Genomic DNA, 23,594 nt, shown 5'->3' on the forward strand with positions numbered 1-23,594 from the left:
ATGGGGTTTGAGGTTGCTACACAATTTATATATACAAAGTATTATGGAGTATGGGGGGGTATTTCATGGTGAAATAAGGTCTTACCTTTCTCTCTGCTACTGCTCCATGATTCTTCTGAGAAGCTAAAACCAAGTTTGACCGTGGAAAAAAAAGGGATTCTCGGTCAAAGAATGTGGGTTTGACTGGACTATAGCCATTGTTGATAATTATTTTTTTTGTGATACATAAATGATCAATGGCGGCTGATCTAAGCAGAGGGGAGGGAGCCCTTTTTTTTTGGTTAAAATGCATCATAAGTCCATATACTCTTTATAAATTAAAATTTTAGTCTCTTTACTTTTTATATTTCAAAATTCAGGTCTAATTGTTAATACTGTTATTTTTATTTCTTAACTTAAGTTCATTACGATGTCATTTTTTAATTATATTGCTATCAGGTAAATATTATTTTTATTTTAAAATGTTACACGAACAAATTTAATAAAAAAAATTAACAATATTAACAATTGAATAAGGGGTGTAGATAAGGTGGCAGACAGTGGCCTTGCCCCCAAATGGTAAATATGTCTTTTAATTTCTTTGAACTTTATAAAATTATAGATTAGTACAATGGTAAAATTGCATCCCCACTCAATATATGAGTCATCTTTGGCCCCCCAAAGCTAGTATTATGGCTTTGCCTATTTGTTTTCCCTTGTTATCAAGGCAAATCCAAGTCGCTGCTTTTTGTTCCACGTTGTATGTCTTTTGCAGTACCCGCTTGGCTGTTAATCAATATCCACACTCAAGATTGCTTAGCTCATCTCAATATCATTTTCTACTTCTATTTACTTATAATTAATAATAAAACAGAGTAATATTTAAATTACTTTTTGTTTTAAGAATTTATTCTCTTTTTTTTTTTTGGATTTAATGTTTTATAGTCACTATTAATGATTTCAGCTAAAGTGGATTATGTTTTGATTTAGTATTTCAAGTTCAATTGATAACCATATTAAAGAAGTTGGATTAAATCAGATTATATGGTTTTTTTTAAAAAATAAAAAAAAACTTTGCTTGTATTGCTAATATTACACGACAAGCAAATAAAAATGTTAAATTTAGAGATGTAAGGTCTTCTGTCTTTGTAAGATTTTTTAGCAAAGTGAAATTCGGGTTTTATGCAACTTCAAATCGATGTGTGAGCATATTTCTTTTTGTTTTAAAAATACCACATATCTCAATTTCACCAAATTCTCGACCATGTTATTCAAATGCTAAATCAAAAGACTGGAGAGTAAAAAGCTCTTTGTACCCAAAAATTGTGAAAAGAGTTAGGGCCTTAGAATAGAATTCAACCTTTCTTAATTTGGCGAAAGGGAAATCATCAGCTCTATTTATAATTAAACTTCAAATGTCTTTCTTTTGATAAATGAAATTATTAATCCTATTTTAACTCAATTTTCAAATCAAATTTTACTCCTCTATGTATATATATAATAAGCATGACTCAAGTGAGTGAAAATAAATAAACTTATCTTTTCTACTTTTTTGGTTATTCCATTTGACCATTTCAATTGAACCCCATACATGTACATGTATATATATTCTTATTTTTTTATTTTTTTCTTGTATTATATATTATTGACTCTCTCAACTCTATTTATTTATACTTAATTTTTGTCTAACAAATAGATTATGCTCTATTATTGAATATTATAATAACTTATAAAACTTCCAAGAAAGTAATGTTCTGTTTTTTTCCTTATTTAGTTCACATTTGACTCATTCCTTGTGTAGGAGAGAATCATAATCCTTGACCATGTCAATTACTGTACCAGATAAATATGCAACTGTACATGCATTCTGGTTAATATGCATTCTTTTATAAACTGCTAATGAGATCAAAGTGCTAATAAGTACGATAATATACATCTTGTTCTTCATATGATAACATAAATATTTGGATCAAACGGATTTTTTCTCCAGAAAAATCATAATTCAACACTGTTCCTGCGTCTAAAGGCAACATTAACAAGTTATATTATGATAATAAACAGATGACTTGTGTATTTATTTTATTTTTTTATTTTTATTTTTATAAAAAAGCACTTTATAAAAACCAAAACCAAATTACAAAAAAGAAACAAAAAAAAAAAAAGAGTTACAACACAGGAACAAGGAACTTTCAAGGAGACAAAACAGGCATGACAACCATGCGGACCCTGCAAATAAGTAGAAAAGACATTACTTCCTGTAAGAGAGGATTAAACCCTGTTCATTCATGTTGCTGTCAAATAGAGATGTTATACAACAACAACCGGAAGTAAGGATGGTCACAATTATCTAATAATCCACGTGATATTCAATCCACCTGAACCATGAAGCATTTGAAATAAAGCTTGTTCAGAAACCCAAGAATATCCGCCATTGGCACTGCAGCAGCAGTCACTTTTGACTCCTGCATGTATTATGGGATATAGGACCATATGCTCATTCTCAGTAAGAGTTTTACGTGCTGTCTTTTGAATGGCCAAAGGTGTCACAAGTAAATAGTTATAAACGATTCTAAGCGCACATAGATAAATGGGTCCCTCTTTTTAATGAGCTTTCCATCTAGTTTATCAGAAGCTTTACACGTGAACCAAGACCACTTAAACAAGGGTGGAATTAGGAGGACAAACCCATAAAGGAGGCTTACACCTTAGCTGAGCAGCTCATAAGCCACTTTTGAGCTTGGATAAATTAGGGTTCTGCAATGCTTTAGCTCAAATATGTTTGAGATCACTAATGCATGAAGTCAAGCTATTTAGTATAGTAAGCCTACTTGATCTAGCTTGTAAATGAGCAAAATACAAGTATATGAAAGAGCTCAGCTTGACTTATCACAATTAAAACCCATCATTCCCCTTTCCCTACATTCCTCAAAAGGAATTAGAATGAGGATAGATGTTTGCTCATTAAACAAGTCAAGTAATGGAGGCTCTTGCCATTCATCTTTAGTCAAGTAAATCCCATTAAACAAGTGCTATTCATATCAGGCCTAGTAAAGTGTCCTATGAGTGGGATAAGGGGAAAAATAACAGTTAATCCATGGCTGGCTCAAGCACAAGAACCAACGTCCCTGAATGACATAAAACAAACATCATCTAACAGAAGAATATGAATTTAGGTACGAAAATAGTCTAGACTGACCATAGTCCAAACCTACGATATAAATAGTTTCATCACAGAACATGTGCAGATTTGGGTGAATTTGTAGCAAATAATATGAAATAACTAGATTATAAATTATCCATGCTCAATGATTACATAACAGGACCGAGTCCTAAACCTAAGAATATAAAATGTGCAACTTCAGCACTCTCTGGTCAAATACACACCCAAAAGTCAGGGATAGAGACTTAATTGTGTGACCAAACTAGCAGCAACAGAACTTATGACTATTCTTTATACAATCTTCAGCGCAGTGAAAAATGCGAGCTACACAAATGAAGACCAAAGTCGAGCAATGAGGCACTCACAGCTCTAAATCTTATAGGATTATTCTTATACAACATTCACAGCAGTGAAGAACACAAATTAATGAAACGAAGATCAGAGCAGAGCAATAAGGCACTCACGATTCTAAATGTTCGAAATGCAGAGACCAAGTATGTTAAACTCAAGAATCACTCTTGATTTCATCCGAATCTGAATCACTCGCATTATAACCTGATAAAAGACCCACCACAGCAAACAGCAAATTTCAAACAATTAGGAAATTATCACTTACAAGGTGATGAAGATACTAACATTTACAGAGGTGAACCTGGATGCTTATGGCTGACTTTCCAAACTGAAGACCGCAGCCTCGACGCCCTTGTCATCCAAATTCTTCCCTATAATACCAATACATCGAAGCTAAACTTAGAAACAAAGACAAGCTTAGTTGGAAGAAACAAAATGAGAAATAAGATAAACTAATCCAAAAACCCTGTTGCTGCTTCTAGTTAATCTTGGAACCTAAGAATATAGAACAAAAGCTCCAAACTTTTCTTCATCTTGTAATGAATTTTATACAGCAAAACGGCAAATTCTTAAAATTCATTAGTAAATATGTATTGCATTTTCCTAAGCAACCATAAACTCACAATAGCAACGCATAAACCCTAAACCCAGACAAAAATGAAATTAAAAAGGAAACCTGTAGGAACCAAATAATGGGGAAAAGAAAAAGGAGAAACCTTTTGGGCATCTCGGGGAACCCCATAGCCGCTATAATACATTTGACCGACAAGAACCTGCATGTTAACGTCCCCGGCTTTGGCTTCCTTGAGACTATCTTTGAACCAACGCTTAACGCAATCGGAGACGACTTCGGAAAGTGGGAGGCGTTGACTGGCACTGGAGCTCTCCATCTTCTTCTTGGAATTGGGTTTGTTGTCTTCACCTATAATCCGCCGGTTCAGAGTAGTGGGTTTTGGGTTTTTCCCAGTTGTGTTCAGATGGTGGGCGGCGCCGGTGACCTTTGCGAGATGTTGAAGCTTGGTTGCGCCGGGCAGCGATTTTCCCATAAAATGAATTGAAAACCTAAAGACAGAAAAAGCTTGTGAATGAGATGTGTGCGCTTTTAAAGAAAGGGAAATCAGTTTACTTTTTCCCCCCTAATTATATATTTTAATTATTTTAATTATTTTTATTAATTATTTGATTAGGTTTTGCTCATAAGAAATTAACTAAAATCGTTTAGAAAACTTTTCATTTCATTTTATTTTTTAACTTTCTCATCATATTTGTCTTTTTAGACGATACTTAAAACTATTCATAGTTCCTCTCCAATAGACTTGTATATAGCCCGGGTTTGAGTCGGGTCTTAACAAAATTTTAAACTTGTTTGATAGGTCTGGCTCGAAAATAGGCTTAAAATTTTACCTAAACTTGACTAGGATAAAATTGCTAAAAGTCGGGTCTGACTTGACCCGCCCATATTAGATTTTTATATAATTTTTTTAAAGAAATATAATACAAACACTAAAAATATTAAAATAAATATTTCCAACCAATTGAATTAAATTAAAAAAAAATCTTTGTACACACTAACATAGGTGCAACTTAACAAGTAAATACATCTAAAATAGTAGTAAAATTAACCATAAAATAAAAGTTATATAACATTCAAACAAAAACATCAGAATAGTATCAACATAAAGTGAAATGACAACAAAACAACAGAAAACAATAAGAAAACAACATATTTTTTTCTTTTTGCAAATTTGGGTTGAGCTCAGGCCAAAGATCTATATTTTTGCCCAATCCCTCCTACTTTTTAGGTCAGACCACAAGTCTACTCTGCAACACTTAAATAGAAAGATAATGCGTTTCAATGCATTCGAACTCAGGTTCTTCTAAACTGACAACAATATTTCACTATGTTTTTAACATGATATTACATTTAACTTTTACTCTTCAAATTTGAATATTTATTATTTTTTCTTAAATATTTCATTTGAGTTTGGATTCGATAATTAATAGATCAATTAAATATTTCATTTTACAATTATAAAGATTAATTAAATATTTTATTCGAGCTGCGATTCAAGTTTTTGTAGGTCACTTATGATATTATTTCTGATGAAGTTAAAAAATAACAGTGACAATAATTTAATTATTTTAACGATAAAATTAAATATTATAATAGTGATAGTAAAATCAATAATGAAATACGCGTTTAAATTCAAAGAGAGGGGATGTGAAAATTTTGATCATTACACCCTGGTGGAGTATATGTTTTGATAAGATGATGAGTAAGAGTGGGGCAGGTAGGGAGGTAAAAAGGGTCATCGCTAGTTCAAATTTATTAACTTAGTGTTCATGTTCATCCATAGAAATAACAGATGAACACACTTAAAGCCAAACAACCTGTAAGCCTCACGGTAGACAGTCAGCTTCAGCCCACCAGAAGTAATGAAGGTGAAATTTTTATTGCAACAGTGGGGGTGCAGACTACAGAGACACACTACAAGTAGGACACTTTTAAATAATGCCAAAGATGTAGTTTAATAATCTACAATAGGATAGTCTAATTTTTGGTCTCTCAATTTAGCAAGTAGGTTTATATTGATTTTTGAACTTGAAAATTATTATTTATTTAAGTCCATTCTATTAAAGATTGTGACAAAAAAGGGGTAACGTAACTTTTAGCTTTTGAACTCAACATGTAGGTTTAAGTTGGCTCCTAAATTTGACAATTAAGTTCACTTTAGTACCTGTATTTTTTGTTCACTTTGGTACTTGAACTTGGCAATTAGATTTATTTTGATCTCTTAACTTAAAAAATCTAAAAGTTTGATGATGTAGCATTCTGAGTTTGAAAAATATTTTTTTTAGATAATGATGTGATACAATCTTAAAGTGTAATATTCAATATTTTAATAACTGAACCAATGGTTGAACATGTTAGACCACTAGTTCTCAATTCAACCAATTAGATTTAATTCGACTGTCGGACCAATAATAATTAAATAAATAATTAAAATATCTAAAAAAAGTAATATATATATATGAATTTTAACTATTTATTTAATTATTGTTGATTTGATGGTTGAATCGATCGAACTGGTTGAATGTGGCACAATCTCAGAGTGTTACATCATCAAACTTTTAAAATTTTCAAGTTTAAAGATCAAAATAGACCTAATTGTCAAGTTTAAGTGCCAAAGTGAACCAAACAAAAAGTATAAGTATCAAAGTGAATCTAATTATCCAGTTAGGGGCCAAAAGTTACATTATCTTCTTTTTTTTACCGTCATTAACATAACGGGCTTAAATGAATAACATTTTTTAAGTTCAAGGGTAAAAATAAATAAATAAAATTAAGAATAATATATACCTATTTGTAAAGATGAGGAGCCAAAAGCCTCTGCAAAATGCAATTGAAAAAAATGTCTTTTCACCGGCCCTTCACCCTCAATGTGTTAGAAAAGCAATTTGGAAGGGAATGATTACAGAGTTGATCTCTCAAATGCATACGGATAGGGGTGTGCATTCGACCGGTTCAAATTTTTTATACTAATAATCAAATAAATTAAATTATCAATGTAAACTGAATAAATCGAACTGATCTTAGAAAGCTAAACCAAATAAAAAAAAATTCTGTTCAATTTTTAGCTTTTCTTTTAGTTGGAATTTTTTTTTAAATTAAGGTACTTATAAAATTTTTTACATAGCTGTCTTCTTTCTTTAATTTAATATATTGTATTACATTTATTTTTATTTTTATTTTTATTTCAAGTTCATTATAGAAAATATTAAAAATTAAATCAAATAATTTTAATGAACTCAAAAATTATTTATTTTCTTACATGACTAACATACAATTTCCATGTCTTCTTCTGTTCTTGATAAATATATATCAATTTGGGTTTTTTATATATTGAATAATAAAAATTAAAAGAAACATCATAACAAATTTAAATTATCAATTTGAGTTTTAAATATTAAAGGGCATTGGGTTTTAAATTTTAATGGATTTAGGCTTTTAAAATTATTAAATTTTAATAGGTATTTGGATTTAATGTTTAAATTTAGATTTCGGTATGTAAATGAGTTATGGGCTTTTAAATCGAAAATCAATTGAATAAACCAATTAAATCGGATATAAAAATTAGAAAATTGAATAAACCGAAATTTTAATGCTTTTTGGTTTGAGCCAGTTTACTTTAGTGTTTTCAATTTAGAATTTTTTTTTATACACCCCTACAGGTACAAATTCTTCAAGGGTTGCTTGGTTTTGCCTTTATAACTCACTCAGCCATCTCCAAAGCTTAATCCATAAACTTCTCGTTCTAATTATCATTTTTAGTTATGTCAAGTGCAAAATGCTTGATGTTTGATCACATAGTCCAATCTCGCTTAAATTATAATTGTTAATCGTCCAAAATAATTTGACTCAAAATAAAAAAAAATTTAATAATATCAATTTTCTTTATTTTTTAAATTCTTTTATAAAATTTTAATAAATTATTTAATTAAAACCGAACCAATCGAATCCAAAATCGATATTAAAAAAAAAAGAAAAGAAAACATAGGCAAATGAGAAAAGAAAAGAAAAATCATTATTGTATTTGAGTTTTCATTTGAGCCTCATCTACTTGCTGCTACATAAGTAACTTGGCCATTCAACTTTTCACAATTGCATTTCACTCCTCATTCTTCAGTAGCACTAGGAAGATTCATCTACCAAGCGTAGTTAAACACCACTTTCACACTACTCTCTCTGTGGCCAAATCAAGCAGTGTACGGAAGAACCGGTGAGGATATACAGGAGGCTGCTCTGCCAGTGCCTGAAAAATTATATAGTGCCAGCACAACATAGATATGTCATATTTATATATATTAATATTGAAGCTATATGTACCAATTCTCTTGTTCCCAACATATTGGGAATCATATACAGGATGGTTTTACTTTTACCTGATGTATCAACACAGTAGAAGGAGTCATTCCAGGCACCGTATTGACCTCTATGATCAACACCTGCAAATTTCATAACCAGGAAGATGCTTGATTCTAAGACATCGAGAGAGAAAAAAAAGAAAAGAAAGGAAGGGACTTCAAAGAGACCGGCATAGCATCGGCAGGCCAGAATTAGTTTTAACAGAAAGCTAGTAAGGCGCACAATATAACATCATAGAAGGAACTTACCTCTCCGCTATCAACATTAACAAATGCATCAATTCTTGAAAATCCTTCCAGTTGCAGGGTGTTGGCAATTAGCTCAATACGTTGTTTACATCGCCCCAATGCCTCATTGCTGATCGAAGAAGAAAACTAACTAAATTGAAAGATCAATCCATGGAATAAAAAGAAAGTGCATGCCTTTGCCTTATAATAGTATCAGATATGCAATTAAGCATTACTGTAAGCGGGAACTGGGAACTAATATATCAATAATGAAGTGAGATGGATATCGTATTGTACTGTCTGCAAGGCACGTTTAGTTACCACTTAACAGGCACTTAACCTCATAAGTGCCTATCAGCTTCCAAAGTACTAAGAGGAATACTTAGAGCCATATTTGCTAATCTATGGGTGGCAACATAAATAGCAATGTGAAGGAAGAGTGTTGCAGGCAATGCTACAACAGTTATAGAAGCAAAGAAAAATTTTCCATAAGAGTAAAGAATCTTGACAAACCTAATAATTGACACCGGGGGAGGAGTCAGATTGATGCCGGTTCCACCTGTTAAGCAAAAGCATATCATTATTGCAGATAATGTACGCCATAGACAACATTAATTAGCTGTTCCATGTTACAATCAGGACGGAAGCAGTTTAAATTAAAGGAAAAGAGGCATAATAATGAAAATGGACAAACCTTGGAATTTCTCCTCAAGTGACAGAATATCACCAGTTTCCTTGACAGTTATGCTAGGACTCAATGAGTGCATTGATCCCCGTTTTCCAATAACACCAACCGTTACTTCTACCCATCGACTGTGTTCTTTCCACAGAAGGCGTTGTGTATCGTAGGAAACAGTTTTAGATGAAAGAACAATTTCATCTGTTTCCACAAAAGGTTCAAAGATCAAGAGCTCTGGAGGAGGGTTTGGCATCTCAATCATTCCATGTTCCTACACATTTTTTTGAAAAGAAGTCAAGTGTTTATAATAAATAAAAAATTCATATATAATATTTTGACATGCAATATGCAAGTGAAAAAAATGTTTTACTCAAATTAACATGTTGCTTGAAGAGTTATCACTTACTGCATATGGTAATCAATTAAGAAAGTCCTTTTTATACCTTTGAAAAACTATTAGGTGGAATCCGTAGAAGGCAATCATCCAAGGCTTTTGCATACACTGCAAGGTCCTCGGCACAGCTGTATGAAGGAGATGATTAGAATCATAACCATAATAGTGAATAAGACCACACAGAACATTGTATTGAATGACATAGCTGAAAGCTCTAGCAGATAAAAAATTATGAAAATATCAAAGTCAAATGGCAAAGTCAGTGCTCAGCATTGAACAAGGAAGATAAAAACCTACCACAATCTTGCAACACCAGTAGAGCATCCATCCCTTGCTGGCTTAATGCATAACGTTTCACACTGAAGCTTAGAGATTAGGTCATTCCAAGTCTGACGAACGGGCATTTTCAACAAATCTTCTTTTTTCTTCACAACTTTGTTTATGGTAAGAACTCCCTTGTCTTTTAGCTGTTGATTTCCATAGAGTAGGTTGCTTAGTAAATAAAAATCTACTCAAACAAAAGGAGGAAAAGAAAATCTGTTTGAATTTCAAGTATCATATATCTATTTGCTAACATACATGCTCAAGAGCCAGAGATGTTGCAACTTTATCCATGCAAGTTTTTGAAGCCATTGCACCAGGACCTTCACGGGAAAAGAGAACCAGAAAGAAATTAAAATTGATTAACCGTAAAAAGAACAGATAAATCTTGATATATAAAGAAGCAATGAGGATGAACCTGTATACGGAATTCCTTCAGTGTCCAGCAAAAACTGAAGTGTGCCATCTTCACCTATGCCTCCATGCACTGCAATTAATATTAAGTTGGTCATTGAAAAAAAAATGAAAATATATCGGTGTAATTTAAGAATTTTGCCAAATACACAATTATTAGGCTATCATTTCAACAAGAAATGGAATACATAATGAGCCATTCACCATTACTAAGTTAGTAGCCAAGAAACTGAACCTGCAATAAAAACTGTTGCTTCGACTTCCTTGGCAAACTTGATCCACTCCTTCAGTGAATATCTCACAGGTAACTCATCAGCTATATCAAATCCAGTAAACCAACCATGTTTCGTCAAACCTTCAGCGAGTTCATTCATCACTTGGTTTCTTAAGTGAGACGTCAAGGCAGCTCGAGCTGGCTCAATTGCCTCCATGCATGCATCAAGGACTTCCTCTGTTGTATGTCTCAACACAAGAGAGTACCTGCATGTAATAATAAAAAAAAAGAAACATAATTTCACTTGTCAAATTAGATTAACAAGATATGGAATTCCAAGATTAGCTGCTTCCATGATAGACCAATGGGTAATGAGAAAAGGAAAATGGAAAGACCATAAGAAGGAAAAGTTATCCTAGAAAACTATGCTTTTAAAGAAAAAAGATGTGTGGCTAGATATATAAAAGCTATACTTACGGTAATGACCAAACTTCAATGGAGTTCAAACCGGGGTCCTTTTTATCTGAATCTGTAGTAGATGAATGGTCACTCGAGCGAGCAAGCAAACAGGGAGTTACATCAAGCTGTAGACACCAGTATCACATATATTAGAAAGTACCATACCTATAAAACACTTGATCATGCTATAAATTAAAGGGTTTTGCTTCTTTTCTTATAAATCACAGAGTATAATCTCTAAGCTGGATAAGTAGAAGCCAAAAAGTACAAGAACAATTCACAAATATATGAGAAAAGATTGGTAATTTATGTTAAGAGTTACCATAACCTCCATCAACTAGTGCTAATTTCTTGTGTTAGATGCCAATATTTTATAGCCAGAGATGATGTGAAGTTGTGAACAAATCTATTACCTATCTGAAATATAAGTCTTATATACAAAGCAATAATAATAGCTTACATCATCAAATCCTTGCAAATTGAGCCAAACATTAGTTCCACTCATAAGGGATACTTGCCGCTCTGAAGTGTCTCCTCCAAAAAGTACAAAGACTTTACGAAAGCCTTCATGCCCTTTGGATGTTCCATTAAGCTTAGAGGATTTTATATTTTTCTGAAACTGACTTGATTTACTACTATATGTTGCCAGCTCAGGAAACCTCAAGCAAGCTCGACTAATAATGCTTCGCAGAATGTTCGAATGAGAAAATCCAACCTGGAAAAAAAATTGCATGTTTGGGGGTTTAGGTGCTGTCTGATTCAGTAAAACTAGAGAGAAAGGACAAAAGCTTCCATACTTAAAAATACCATAATCATATAAAGGAGTCATAAATGGATTTTTTCCATGCCAGTTAGAAGCTATAGTTAAACTTCTATATCAGTTCAGAAGTACCTTTGAAGCTTGCTGAAACAAGAAACTTGTCTGTTCCATCCCACTAATCTGACCGATAATATGGAAAACGTGGTATGAGATATAAGGAAACACCAAAGCAGACAGTAAAATAAAAAATCAGAGATTTGATCTTACCAAGTTGATGTCAGTAAATAGAACCGTACCAAATTCTGTGATTCCAAATTTATCTTCAGAAGACGATAATGCTTTTGTGGAAGAAGGCAAAAACCAGCCATCAATTCGAGCAAAATCACGCAAACCAAGCCTTTGAAATAACAAAGATGCACCTTCTCGGATACTTTTGATTACTTCAATAGGAAAACGAGGAGGGGTGTGATATGCAACCTTGAATTACAGAAATATTTTCGAATTAGGAAGACAATTATATTATCATCAAATAAGAAACTCAAAACCATAAAGGGATGCATTAAGAGACCTGTTGTGTGGGAAGATACTTCCTTCTATAATTGAAAATTGCATCTTTCTCCCTTACATCACCACTACCTTGAAATTGAAGCTCCACCTGAGCCACAGATTCCATTGTGTTAAATACCATGTCATCCATGTCAGCCTCTAAAGTGATAAAATTACTCATATCAAACTTCAAGGGAAATTTTTTTCCTAAAATGTGGATAAAAAGACATAAAATTGTTGATAGAAAACTTATATCTGTAGGATATAATCCATCTTATGTAGGTTTAATATGTTACCTCAGTTGGCAGTAGCACAACAGGTTGGCAATCAAAACCTTGGCCCACATCAAGAACAATGGCTGTGAATTCACTCCCTCCTTCGAGAAATAATTCAACGAGGACTCCATCATCGATTCCCTTTCCAAGAAAAAAAAGGACAGAATTCGTTAGTTACACCGATGGCTGCTTCAAAACAACATTTCTTAGTCAGAAATTATAGCCAGTTTCTCCTCCAGCACAGTCCAAGGTTTGAGATAATAACAGTGGATTAATATTGTGTATGAAAACTTGATATACCTGTGAAATAATTTCATTAGCCTTTGTAAGTGAATCACTAACACCATATGCAACTGTGACACCAATGCTTGAACCTGCTCTTGTTGGTTTTACCTAGAAAAATTTGTTATGATTTCAATACATAAGGTCTGTCAAATTTAACTCATTATGGATATATGTACGAAACTTCGTAGAGTATAAAGTATGACTTACCACAACTTTCCCGGAGTTAACGTCCAAATGGTTGCTTACAAACCATTCAGATAATTCATCTTGGTTCACTTCACTTCCCTAAAATACCATCAATATTTCAATAGCACACTATATAAAAAGATGCATTTAATTCCAAAGTGCCTATACAAGTTCTATTATTCAACAGATATGCATCAGTTCTAAAACAAGTAAAGAGATTGCTTTTAGAATTTCCAACACTAAAATACAGGGTAATCAGGGATTTAAATAGCGGTCCGTTACTGAAATAGCGGCCGTTATATAACGGTAGCGGCACTGTCCGAAACCGCTATTATATTTTATAATAAGTTGTGTGAATTTTTTTCAAAATTCACGACCACGATACCTGCAATAACCACAATAGCATCCGTTATGTCCGCAACCGAGATAAACGCAATGCGACCGAAAACGCGGCCGTAACTGCGATTTAAATCCCTGCAGGGTATACCCTGGATCAAAATTTTCCACCTAAGAAAAAGATGGCAACTATAGAGGTTTACTATCCAGGGTTCAAGGAATTATCTTAGCATGTAAGTAAAAGCGAAGCAGGTGAAGCACTTCAGTGCTTTTTCTTTTTGGAGGAGTTTACAAGTACAATATGGATCATACACGGCTAAAATCAACTAAATACAAAGCACATCAGACAGACTGAAAATCGGAATATGTCTAGACCTAGAACAAAATAAATAGTCTAGGAGAGAACCCACACATGCATTTGTGCATGGTCAAACTTGAATATGGACGCACTTTAGCACTTACATAACCTCCCAAAATCATCTTGAGGAACAATAAGATTGAAGTCAAAATAACAGGAAATCACTATAGCAGGAACCAAATGTAAGCCAATAAAGATTCTATCATCCAAGATAAAAGTCAAACATTTGAATATGTGCATGTGTGTTCAGCAGGTACTATAAACATGAGAGACTGAATATTTACATATAATAAATAATTGATCCCAATAAAAAATGATCAAGAAAACTTAAGAAAGATACCTGCACTAAGAAACTAGGTACTGTTACAAATCCATATTTGCTAAGGCCCAGGGAGGCATTGTACTGCAATAAAATTAAAGAAAATGAGAATTACCATTACAGCCAATTAACACTAATCTGTAAGAGTTCTTCAGAATGAAATAAGCTTTGTTAATATATAAACACAGGATACGTTATTAACGATCATAAAGCACGCTTGCATGTTCTTTTTACCACATTCAGCTATGGCGACAATACAATAACTTGTCTAGGACTGATTATAGGTTATCTAAATTGCAGATGACTACATAACAAATGCGAATGTTACAAGAAGTACAAAACAGGCTCCAGTAAGAAGTACATAACGGATTAATCATGGTGATATGAGAAATAAAGTTTCCTCACCTTGTTAAATGCTTGTTGACACTCCTTGGATCCCGTCCCGACAAATGGAACGTTGTATTTTTCCAACAGCTCCTGTATGGTCCATTACATAAAAAATAAGTATACTATATAAAACATCCGAAGAAGTAATGCAAATGTTTGTATAATGAAGAACCATAGTAATGCACCTGAATGCCACCATCTTCACCAAACTGACCATGTATTACAGGGAAAACTATGTCCACGGAGTTAGCTAGATGCTCGGCAAATTCAGACAGAGACTGGAAACCTTGGGCAAGACTGCAAAACATGGAGAAATTCAACAACCTTTCAAGCCAATTTCAACATTAGTGCAACTAGGGAGGAAGAGACATGAACTTGCTCACCTTTCGAGCTTAAAGTCAAAATCTGAAGGAGTATTGGAGTATACCTGAAGAGAGTGAGAATAAAAGTGGGTATTTGATCAAATGTTTTGCTAGACAAGAGGTCAAAGTTGATATGCATTTATGATCATTATTAGAAAGTACAAACCTGAGCAGAGGATATTGCAAAGGCATTGAGATGAGAGTCAATGTAGTAGCAGCTCACATGCAGGTCCTCTCCCTGGAGTGAATAAAACGATAATAAGCACTACTGTATTGTACACGTATGTTGTGTATGTATGTATGTATGTATGTATGTATGTAAGTATAGCTTATACTGTATTGAAGTGAGGTGACCCGACCTGTATGTGATCAAGTACTGAGCGAGCAGAGTTTAAGGAAATCCCACGTTCAGCTGATGGGCCTCCACATATAACCCCAACTCTCAACACCCGACTTTTGTCTTCTTTATCCACCAGCACAGCGTCCGCCACTTGAGCAGCGGCGCGTGTGACTCTAACTCCCACTGTTTTTGACGACGACGACGACGAAGAAGCAGTCAGTAATTTGTGGGTGAAACCGGGAAGCAAGTTTGAGGAGAGATGAAGAGAGCGAGCAGTGTTGTTGGGATTGGCAGCACGGAGGAGGGAGAGGGTGGAGCCACAAGCGAGGGACGTCATAACCGGTGGTGAAGAAGATTCCGAAGATACTGATCGTTTAGGTGATGACTAAAGTAGATGAAGAGAAAGAATCTTGAAACATGCATATAAAAAGTAAGGAAGGAAGTGGAGTTGGTGGCAATTCGTTTTCTTCCATTAATTTATTGAAATATTCGACGGCAGTGTACCAAAGTTCTGACTCGTCTGCTTCTTCCTGGATTCTCCTCTTTGTGCTTTTATGATTCTACTTTTTCAATTTCTCAATCAATAGCTTATTATATCATCCATTTAGATATCTATATCTACTAGTCGGGTTTAATAACAGAAAAGGTCAATTTTTTAAAATAATAATAGAAATGGGTATTTTTTTTACAAAATTAACGGAAATAGGATAATTTTATCAAAACACCAGTTGGTGTTGTTTTTATGGGAAAATCAGTAAAACATTTCTAGCTCAGCGCTTTTTTCCCCTAACTAGTAAAAAGCGTCCAGCTCAACGCGCTGAGGAAAAACGCGTCTAGTTCAGCGAGCTAGGGAAAAACGCATCCAGATTAGCGCATTTCCCCTCGTGTATTTTAGGGTTTTAATTGTTTAATTAGGGTTTATTAAAATAGAGTTTTATTCTTTTAATTAGGATTTAAGGTTTATTAAATAGGGTTTTAGGGTTTTATTTAATTTTTATTATTTATTAATTAGCGTTTTAGGAAAAATGATTTTATTGTTAGGGTTTTGGGTGTATGTTAATTAGGGTTTTAGGTTTGTTTTAGAGTTTTTGGTTTTATTGTTAGGGTTTAAGGAATTCATGAGTTCTAAAAAAAATAATTTTGATGAGATAGGTTTTGAGAAAATATCCAGGAAATCTCGTGATATTTGAAACGTTTCTAAAAAACGCTCCAAGCAGGATGCACTGTCAGTAAAAGTACTAGAAGTGCTTCTAGTTAGCTAGATACCCTTTTCTGTACTGCTGTTGATCATGCGTCTTGCTTGAAGCGTTTTTTCTCTACAAATTTCAACCCCCCACTATCCGAGGCATTTTTACAGAAACGAGTGGGATGTTATCCCTTAGGTTATAAATGACCTATATTTCAGCCTCTGGTGGTATAAGTTGGAGCAATAGAATTTAAAGAAGATCAGAAGATTAGAAGTTCGTAGGGAAGGTATAAGTTGGAGCAACGATACTATTTTTTTAAAAAAAGTAAGCATAAGAATTGATTTTTCGTGTTAATATTTATTTAAAGTATTATATTTTTGCATAATGTTTTTGTTTCGAACTTCTATTAATAGATCATTTGGACAGAAATGAGTGGATGAATTAGTGCTATTATTTATTACAACGGTGAGGTCCGGCAGGGGTGTTCAATCGGTTAACTGACCTGAACTACCATTAACCGAATTAACCGTGTAACAACCCGAATTTGGGGCTAGTTAGAATAGTGGTTTCGGGACCACCAATTCGACGAGAAAAAAAAATATTTTCATTATATTTTTATGGTCTACGATTTCACAAAATGATTTCGTGAAAATTTCGTTCGAAAATTTTGACGTTTGGGCACTCAATTTAGTCAAAAGGACTAAATTGTAAAAAGTGCAAAAGTTGAGTTCTATATGTTAGAGGTGTCCAATTGTTATGAAATTTTAAATTGGAGGTCTTTATATGATAATTAGACCATTTGTTAAGTTGGTGGACAAAAATGGTATGGTTAGGCATGTTTCCAAAGTTTTTCATTAAGGGCATTTTGGTTATTTAGTTATTAAAATGAATTAAAAACAAAACTAAAAGCCAATTTTTGTCCATCTTCAACCCCTAGGCCAAAAATTGCATGGAGAAACCATGGTTAGGTTTTTTCAAGCATCCAAGCTCGATTGTAAGTCCGTTCTATCCCTATTTTTAATGATTTTTACGTTTTTGAAATCCTCGTAACAAGATTTACCCATTTTTACCATTGTTTTGAACTAGGGTTTGTGTTTAAAAATTTACCCATGAATGATATGCATGTATTTTGATGTTTTATGGAAGAATATGAATGTTTGGAGTGTGATAAACGATTTGTACTAAGTAATTTTCGATGAAAACGCCTAAAAGGATTAATTTGTAAAAGTTATAAAATATGTCACAAGTGTGTGAATAAGTGAGTATTGTGGGCTGCTATAGTTATGAAAATGGTTCATCTAGGCCTAAAATGCAAGGAAATTGAATAAAAATTATTTTACGAGCCTAGGAGAAAAATCGTAATTTTGTGAAACTTTAGGGGCAAAAATGTAAATTTTCCAAAGTATGATTTTTGGACTGGAATGAATAGTGTGAAGGTTATATAAGTTAAATGTATTGTTATAAATCAAGAAAGACGAGAAATTAAAATTGATCAATAAAAAAAAGTGAGAAAAAGTGAAAAATTCCCGAATGAACCTTTGGAATAAAAATGGATACGAATGAAGTGACAGAAATGATCACATGTGTGGCACGAATTGTGTGTAGGCCACTATGTAAAATTGAAAGTGATGGTCACGTATGTAGTACTATGTGGAGGCTACTACGTGTACCGGAATGATAGGTCGCATGTATTGTATTATGTGCAGGCTACTATGCGTACAGGATAGTTTTGATCACGTGTGTAGTACTATGTGAAGGCTACTACGTGTATTGGATGATAATGGTCACATGTGTAGTACTATGTGCAGGCTACTATGTGAACCGAACATCATTGATAAGTAAGGTGGTTGCTATGTGCTGATTCCACCGAACATCATTGATTAATAAGGTGGTTGCTATGTGCTGAATCCACCGAGTATCTGTTATTATTCTGAAGTGTTCAACGGGAAATTGACTAAGTGTAATTGAATAATGAATACAGGTGTAGAATTAAATTGAATATCGACTTAGAAATGGAAAAGTGAATTTTGAATTGAATTGTGATTATGAAAGAGTACATTGAGCAATAAAACAGTTTAGACAATAACAGTTGTGTGACTTTGAAAAATCACCAAAAATGGTGGAGATTTAATTATAGGCTGAATAATATATGAAATTGAAGATGAATGAGTCTATTTTCACATAAAAGAAACATAGCAAGCAAAAGAGTTATATATTTTTAGATATTTGAAGTTTAGTTAGACAGAGTCAGAATGAGTTTGGAATGCCCTATTCTAAATTTCGAAAATTGTAAAAAATTGTAAAAAAATAATTATGGGATAAATTTTATATTTTTAGAATATTTAGTGAATCTATTTTCAAGAGAAATAAACAGAAACAATATCTGAATTCTGTAAAATGAGATAATTAATTTTTAGTGAAGAGAGGTCAGAACTGTCGAACAGTGAAATAAGGGAAAATTTAAAGAATTAAATGTACTATTTGGCTAAACAAAAAATTATGAAAATTTTATGGTAAGAAGATATGTGAATCTAGTTTTGGGGAAAATTTACGGATCTTAATTTTGAGTTTCTTATCTTCAGGTAAAAATAATTTAGTGACTCTGACTCGAATAGACAACTTTGAATATACATGTGAGTGAATAGTGAAATTGTAGTTAATGTTGTTTAAGTGTGTTATACACATTAAGGATGTGGAATGGAGAGGAGGAGGAGGAAATTTGGAAGAACATATGAATGATTTGTGTATAATTGGCCATATGCTCGATTATAATCGATAAACGATTGAAAAGAAATGATGTTTATAATTGTGCATTATTAGTTATAGTTAAAGTTCATGTGAGAAAATAAAGTTTCATAGTATGTGTATGTGGTATACTTGGTATATGATTTGGTATGTAGCAATGTCAAAAATGGTTTATGAATTAACTCATGTTGATAAGTTTGATACATAAATAAATGTGGTGCTTATCCATGCTTATAATGCTTAATACTATATGTTTATTTGGCTAGCATGTTTGGTGTGTATGCTTAGGCTTTGGCCAAGTTGTGGTTGGATTATGCCACATTAAATTTATAAAATTATGCATTGAGATGGTAAATTTCTAGATGGAAATATGCTTGTGATCATAAAAGGGTGGTAAGGTTTAAAGTCTGTAATCTTTATTAAAATGGTTTATCATGTGGTTAGTCTTCAAAAAGACTAGCTTGCGACTATGGTTGAGTGTAATGTTTATATCTTGCGTGATATGCATAGGAAACAGGAGTGGAAAGGAAATTAAATACTAGGTTCATGCTTGAAGTGTCAAATGATGCAAAAAGGGGACGTTAAGTTAAACGATAAATATGTATTAGTATTGAACTTAATGAAATTGAATTGTACGTGAATTAAATAGAAATTGAAAATGATATGATGTGAATTAAATGAATTATTGTGGTATTGATATGTATATTGAATTGAGAAATTGAATTGAATCGTGAACATGAGAATCGTGAATTAAATGAAATGGAAATGAAGTATTGAATTGCATGAGTATGTATTGGGTCTCAGAAGCCCTATTTGTTACAAATATAGTATTTTAAAGTTATAATGTGAAGATTTATAAAAGCATGTTAAAAATTTGAAGAGTTTAAATTTGAATGAAATTTTATAAGTCGGTTTAACATGTTTATAAGTGTATGTGTTCTGGTAATGCCTCGTACCCTATTCTGGCATCGAATACGGGTAAGGGGTGTTACAATGTGACATCGCCAGATTCGGTCATAACGTTTAGACCGGATTTGGGGTGTTACAAACCGACACTTTTAAACCCTTAACCGTTAACCGAATCAAACTTTTTCGGTTAATTCGGTCGATTAACTGAATTAATCGAAATTTATATATATATATATTTATTTTTGGTTAAAACAAGTATAAAACATATAAAAAATTAACCGACCGATTAATTTATATTTCCAAAAAATTAACTGAATCGACCAAATACTTATATATTATAATATTATTTATTAAATTTGATTAATTTGGTTAACTGACTGATTTCGAATCGAATTAACCGTTAACCAAACTTTTAAAAAAAATTTAACCGACCCCCGACCGAATTAATTAGATTAACCGACCAATTAACCGAATTCGGTCAGTTAACCGAATTAATTCAGTTTTACCTGAAATTTGCACACCCCTAAGGTCTGGGACACTGAGAATGGCGTGGTTTTTTTTTATTGAAGAACACAGCACGACTAGCTTTTAACCAGAACATAAGGTTGCCAGAATTTCAAAAAAGAATTAGGCAAAAAATTGTTGGATCTACGACAATGAAAGTATCGTCTATTAAGTATCGATTTTGTGTTCTGGTAGATCCTGTGAGATGTGACACATTCGATATCAAAGGTGCTCGGGGCTTAGAGGTGATGGTGCAGACGCACATCAACAATGGATCACTGTTTCTTAAGTTATATGTAGAATTTTCAGGGCCAGATGAAGGAATTTCGACTTCAACATCTCCTCCTATTCGAGAGGTGAGAACGGTTGAAAATGTCGATAGTCTAACCATTTTGTTAGAAAGTTCCCATTATGATATATCAGAATCATCAATGGGAAGACACTCATACGTTTTGGCCTTAAATTTTAATCGTGGAAGGCAAAACATCGAAATATCGGGTTTTGGTGGTAGAACAGAATACACGACCCCTGCACAACACTCAGTTAGTGGATGGGAGATGAACCTCGGTGGGTCGATGTTCAACGCAGGGACTACTTACTGGGGAATGGCAGCAACTTCTAATGGTTGGCAATCAACATGTGATTTTGGATGTTCTGACACGTACACGAGAAAGGATGATGTACTCCCTACGATATCCACCAGCGAGGGGACCTCCAACATGACAGATGTTGGTGAGTTCGAGAATAAAGATGGCAATAAATCTGATGTGGATCCACTTTGAAAGCCCAGTGTTGACGATTCGGAAGTTGCATTATTTTCTGAACCAGAGGCTGTTCCAATTGAATTGGAAGACGGTAAAAGGGGTGAAGAAGAAGAAGAAGAAGAAGAAGAAGAAGGAGATCTTGAAACAGAGCCCGTGTACCACAACGATCGCTTGCCCCGTGGTTGTCGAGTCTTTTGTCGTCTATTTTGGATCTTCAAGCAGTGCTCTCAAGAATTCTAGTACTACAAGCCATTTGGTACAAATAGACGATACCTTTATGCATAGTAGATATACCCATCAGCTGTTGTTGGTTGTGGCACTAGATGGTAATCGGAGGATCCTTCCAATTGCATTTGCAATAACACCGAGAGAGAAAGCAGACGACTAAGATTTTTTTCTGTCTAGGTTGAAAAGGCATTTCTACCCCCAACATGATATATGCGTCATCTCGGATCGGGGAATTGGAATACTATCTGCAATTGAACGACAGGGAAGCCTCTAGGACCGCACACACTATTGCTATTGTCTAAGGTACGTTGCATCCAACTACTACCAGCAATATCCCTCTACCGCTGAGCGATCACAAGTGACCAACATGTGCATGTAATCACCACAAATATTATTTGGTTTATAATATTCCGTTTGTTTTTTTTATATTCTTTGGTATGTAATTGTCACTATAAACTTTTACTAACAATGTATAAGATTATGAATGACCGTTTGTTGGAAAAACGAGTTTGAAAAACGCAGCGGAAATAAATTTAGGGAAAAACCAGAGTTTGAAAATTTTTTCCAAAACAAGATCTTGGTTGTGATATTTAAAGTAATAAACACTTAATCAAAATTGTACTTTTTCGATTAATCTAGGATGAGCGCTTCGACCGAGTAGTCTTCTCCGCTATCCTCAAGCTCACGTTTGCCGAGTGTAGGATTGTTTTGAATCAGAAATTTTTTCACAAAAATTACCAGTGGGGTAATTTTATAATTCCTCTAAACTTTTGGGTCAACTTGTAAATCATAAAAATATCTCTAAATTTTTTTTTGGAATAATCTCTTCAGAGAATTTTCTCCCTACAACTTTCTCTTGAATTCAAGTGTGTGTAAATAATGATCCAATGCTCTCTTTATATAATGAGAGTTTAGAGAGTTCAATTATAATTAAACTTAATTATTTTAATATTAAATTTAATTTAATATCAACATAATAACTTTAATATTAAAATAATAAAATACTATTAAGATAACTATTAAATTAAATTAAATATTAAACTATTAAAATAATATTATTTTTGGACTAATAATTTGAAATCAAATTCTCTGGTAGAGTACCAGTAGAAGTGTAACTCTTCCACTGCTTAATCATCGACGACCAACCGCCACTGGCCATCGGGATGTCCCGTCACAGCCACCGGCACCGCCCTATCTGGTGATGTAGGTGCGACACCCTTAAGGCACCCCGAGCCAGTTCGGCTGCTGTCGATTTAATCTGGGTCAATGACGACCAAACCAGTCATGTCTAGCCACCGGTTGGACTGTTGGCCTGATTTCACATACCGAGCCCGGTTCAACCAATTTTTGGGTATTGGTCTCAGTTTTGGGCTCCTGGCCCAATTTACGATCTTAGATGCAATTTTCAAATTTAATTACCCATTGGACCAATTGTCTGACTTGAAAATTAACTTCCAAAAATATCATATTAATTTTAATTGATTTGATTAATTTAATTTTACTTGAGTAAAATTAAATTTTCCAAAAAATCACTTAGATTTTCTAAATTAATTTTTCATGAAAATTCTTTAATCAAATTCTCTAGTTGAGCAATTCTCACGACCACCTAATTTAATTCCACATCGAATAAATTGACTCAATTAAATTATTCCCAAAGTTGTAGAATTTTCTTCTGATTCAAATGTAGTTCGATCGAGCTTTTGTTGAGCTAGCGGAGGGACCAATTGGACATATACAATTTGGCTTTAGTGATTCATCCAACTGCTTTGTCCAATGACTTCGTCATATGTGTGTTACCCTCATATGATATTTTTGGTTCCTTTGAGTTAAATTCGTTCACTCAATACAATCCTATTTTATCTCATTGCCACCTTTATGTCTTCTTAATGATTAATATGGTCATTGTCAAGAAATGACTATGATAAATTGCTCGTTCGAGAATAAGCAACTTATGGCCACGTTCTATATTTATCAATCC

General features: G+C 33.4%; 2 protein-coding genes across 4 annotated transcripts; both read right to left on the reverse strand.

The window, feature by feature from the left end:
- Positions 1-1,844: 1,844 nt before the first annotated feature.
- LOC107899598 (uncharacterized) lies at positions 1,845-4,604 on the reverse strand. Of its 3 annotated transcripts, none has more exons than XM_016825356.2 (4): positions 4,207-4,604; positions 3,792-3,861; positions 3,604-3,694; positions 1,845-2,205 (listed from the first exon to the last, which is right to left on the reverse strand). In XM_016825356.2, exons 1-3 carry the CDS (start codon positions 4,534-4,536, stop codon positions 3,645-3,647), a joined length of 450 nt encoding a protein of 149 aa, XP_016680845.1. In that variant the 5' UTR covers positions 4,537-4,604; the 3' UTR covers positions 1,845-2,205; positions 3,604-3,644. The 3 variants fall into 3 exon arrangements, with proteins under 3 accessions (XP_016680845.1, XP_016680847.1, XP_016680846.1); XM_016825358.2 differs by having other exon boundaries at positions 1,845-2,441; XM_016825357.2 differs by lacking the exon at positions 1,845-2,205 and adding an exon at positions 3,234-3,463 and having other exon boundaries at positions 4,207-4,579.
- A 3,450-nt stretch (positions 4,605-8,054) lies between these two features.
- On the reverse strand, positions 8,055-15,859 carry LOC107899599 (uncharacterized). The gene is made up of 24 exons (XM_016825359.2): positions 15,299-15,859; positions 15,106-15,177; positions 14,961-15,004; positions 14,763-14,874; positions 14,596-14,667; positions 14,212-14,274; positions 13,199-13,276; positions 13,007-13,099; positions 12,728-12,847; positions 12,454-12,540; positions 12,153-12,362; positions 12,018-12,065; positions 11,586-11,840; positions 11,144-11,250; positions 10,688-10,932; positions 10,457-10,525; positions 10,297-10,361; positions 10,015-10,184; positions 9,767-9,845; positions 9,339-9,594; positions 9,158-9,203; positions 8,666-8,774; positions 8,435-8,497; positions 8,055-8,304 (listed from the first exon to the last, which is right to left on the reverse strand). Exons 1-24 carry the CDS (start codon positions 15,614-15,616, stop codon positions 8,224-8,226), a joined length of 2,862 nt encoding a protein of 953 aa, XP_016680848.1. The 5' UTR covers positions 15,617-15,859; the 3' UTR covers positions 8,055-8,223.
- Positions 15,860-23,594: the final 7,735 nt, after the last annotated feature.

This window comes from Gossypium hirsutum, chromosome D04, assembly GCF_007990345.1.
Source record: "Gossypium hirsutum isolate 1008001.06 chromosome D04, Gossypium_hirsutum_v2.1, whole genome shotgun sequence".
Lineage (NCBI taxonomy): Eukaryota > Viridiplantae > Streptophyta > Magnoliopsida > Malvales > Malvaceae > Gossypium > Gossypium hirsutum.

Coding starts and splice junctions, on each gene's coding strand:
- LOC107899598 (XM_016825356.2), bottom strand. CDS start 4,536: ATGGGAAAATCGCTGCCCGGCGCAACCAAGCTTCAACATCTCGCAAAG. Junction 3,862..4,206: donor TTCCCCGAGATGCCCAAAAG/GTTTCTCCTTTT, acceptor TTGGTATTATAG/GGAAGAATTTGGATGACAAG. Junction 3,695..3,791: donor AGTCAGCCATAAGCATCCAG/GTTCACCTCTGT, acceptor GTCTTTTATCAG/GTTATAATGCGAGTGATTCA.
- LOC107899599 (XM_016825359.2), bottom strand. CDS start 15,616: ATGACGTCCCTCGCTTGTGGCTCCACCCTCTCCCTCCTCCGTGCTGCC. Junction 15,178..15,298: donor CAGTACTTGATCACATACAG/GTCGGGTCACCT, acceptor TATTCACTCCAG/GGAGAGGACCTGCATGTGAG. Junction 14,875..14,960: donor TTTGACTTTAAGCTCGAAAG/GTGAGCAAGTTC, acceptor CATGTTTTGCAG/TCTTGCCCAAGGTTTCCAGT.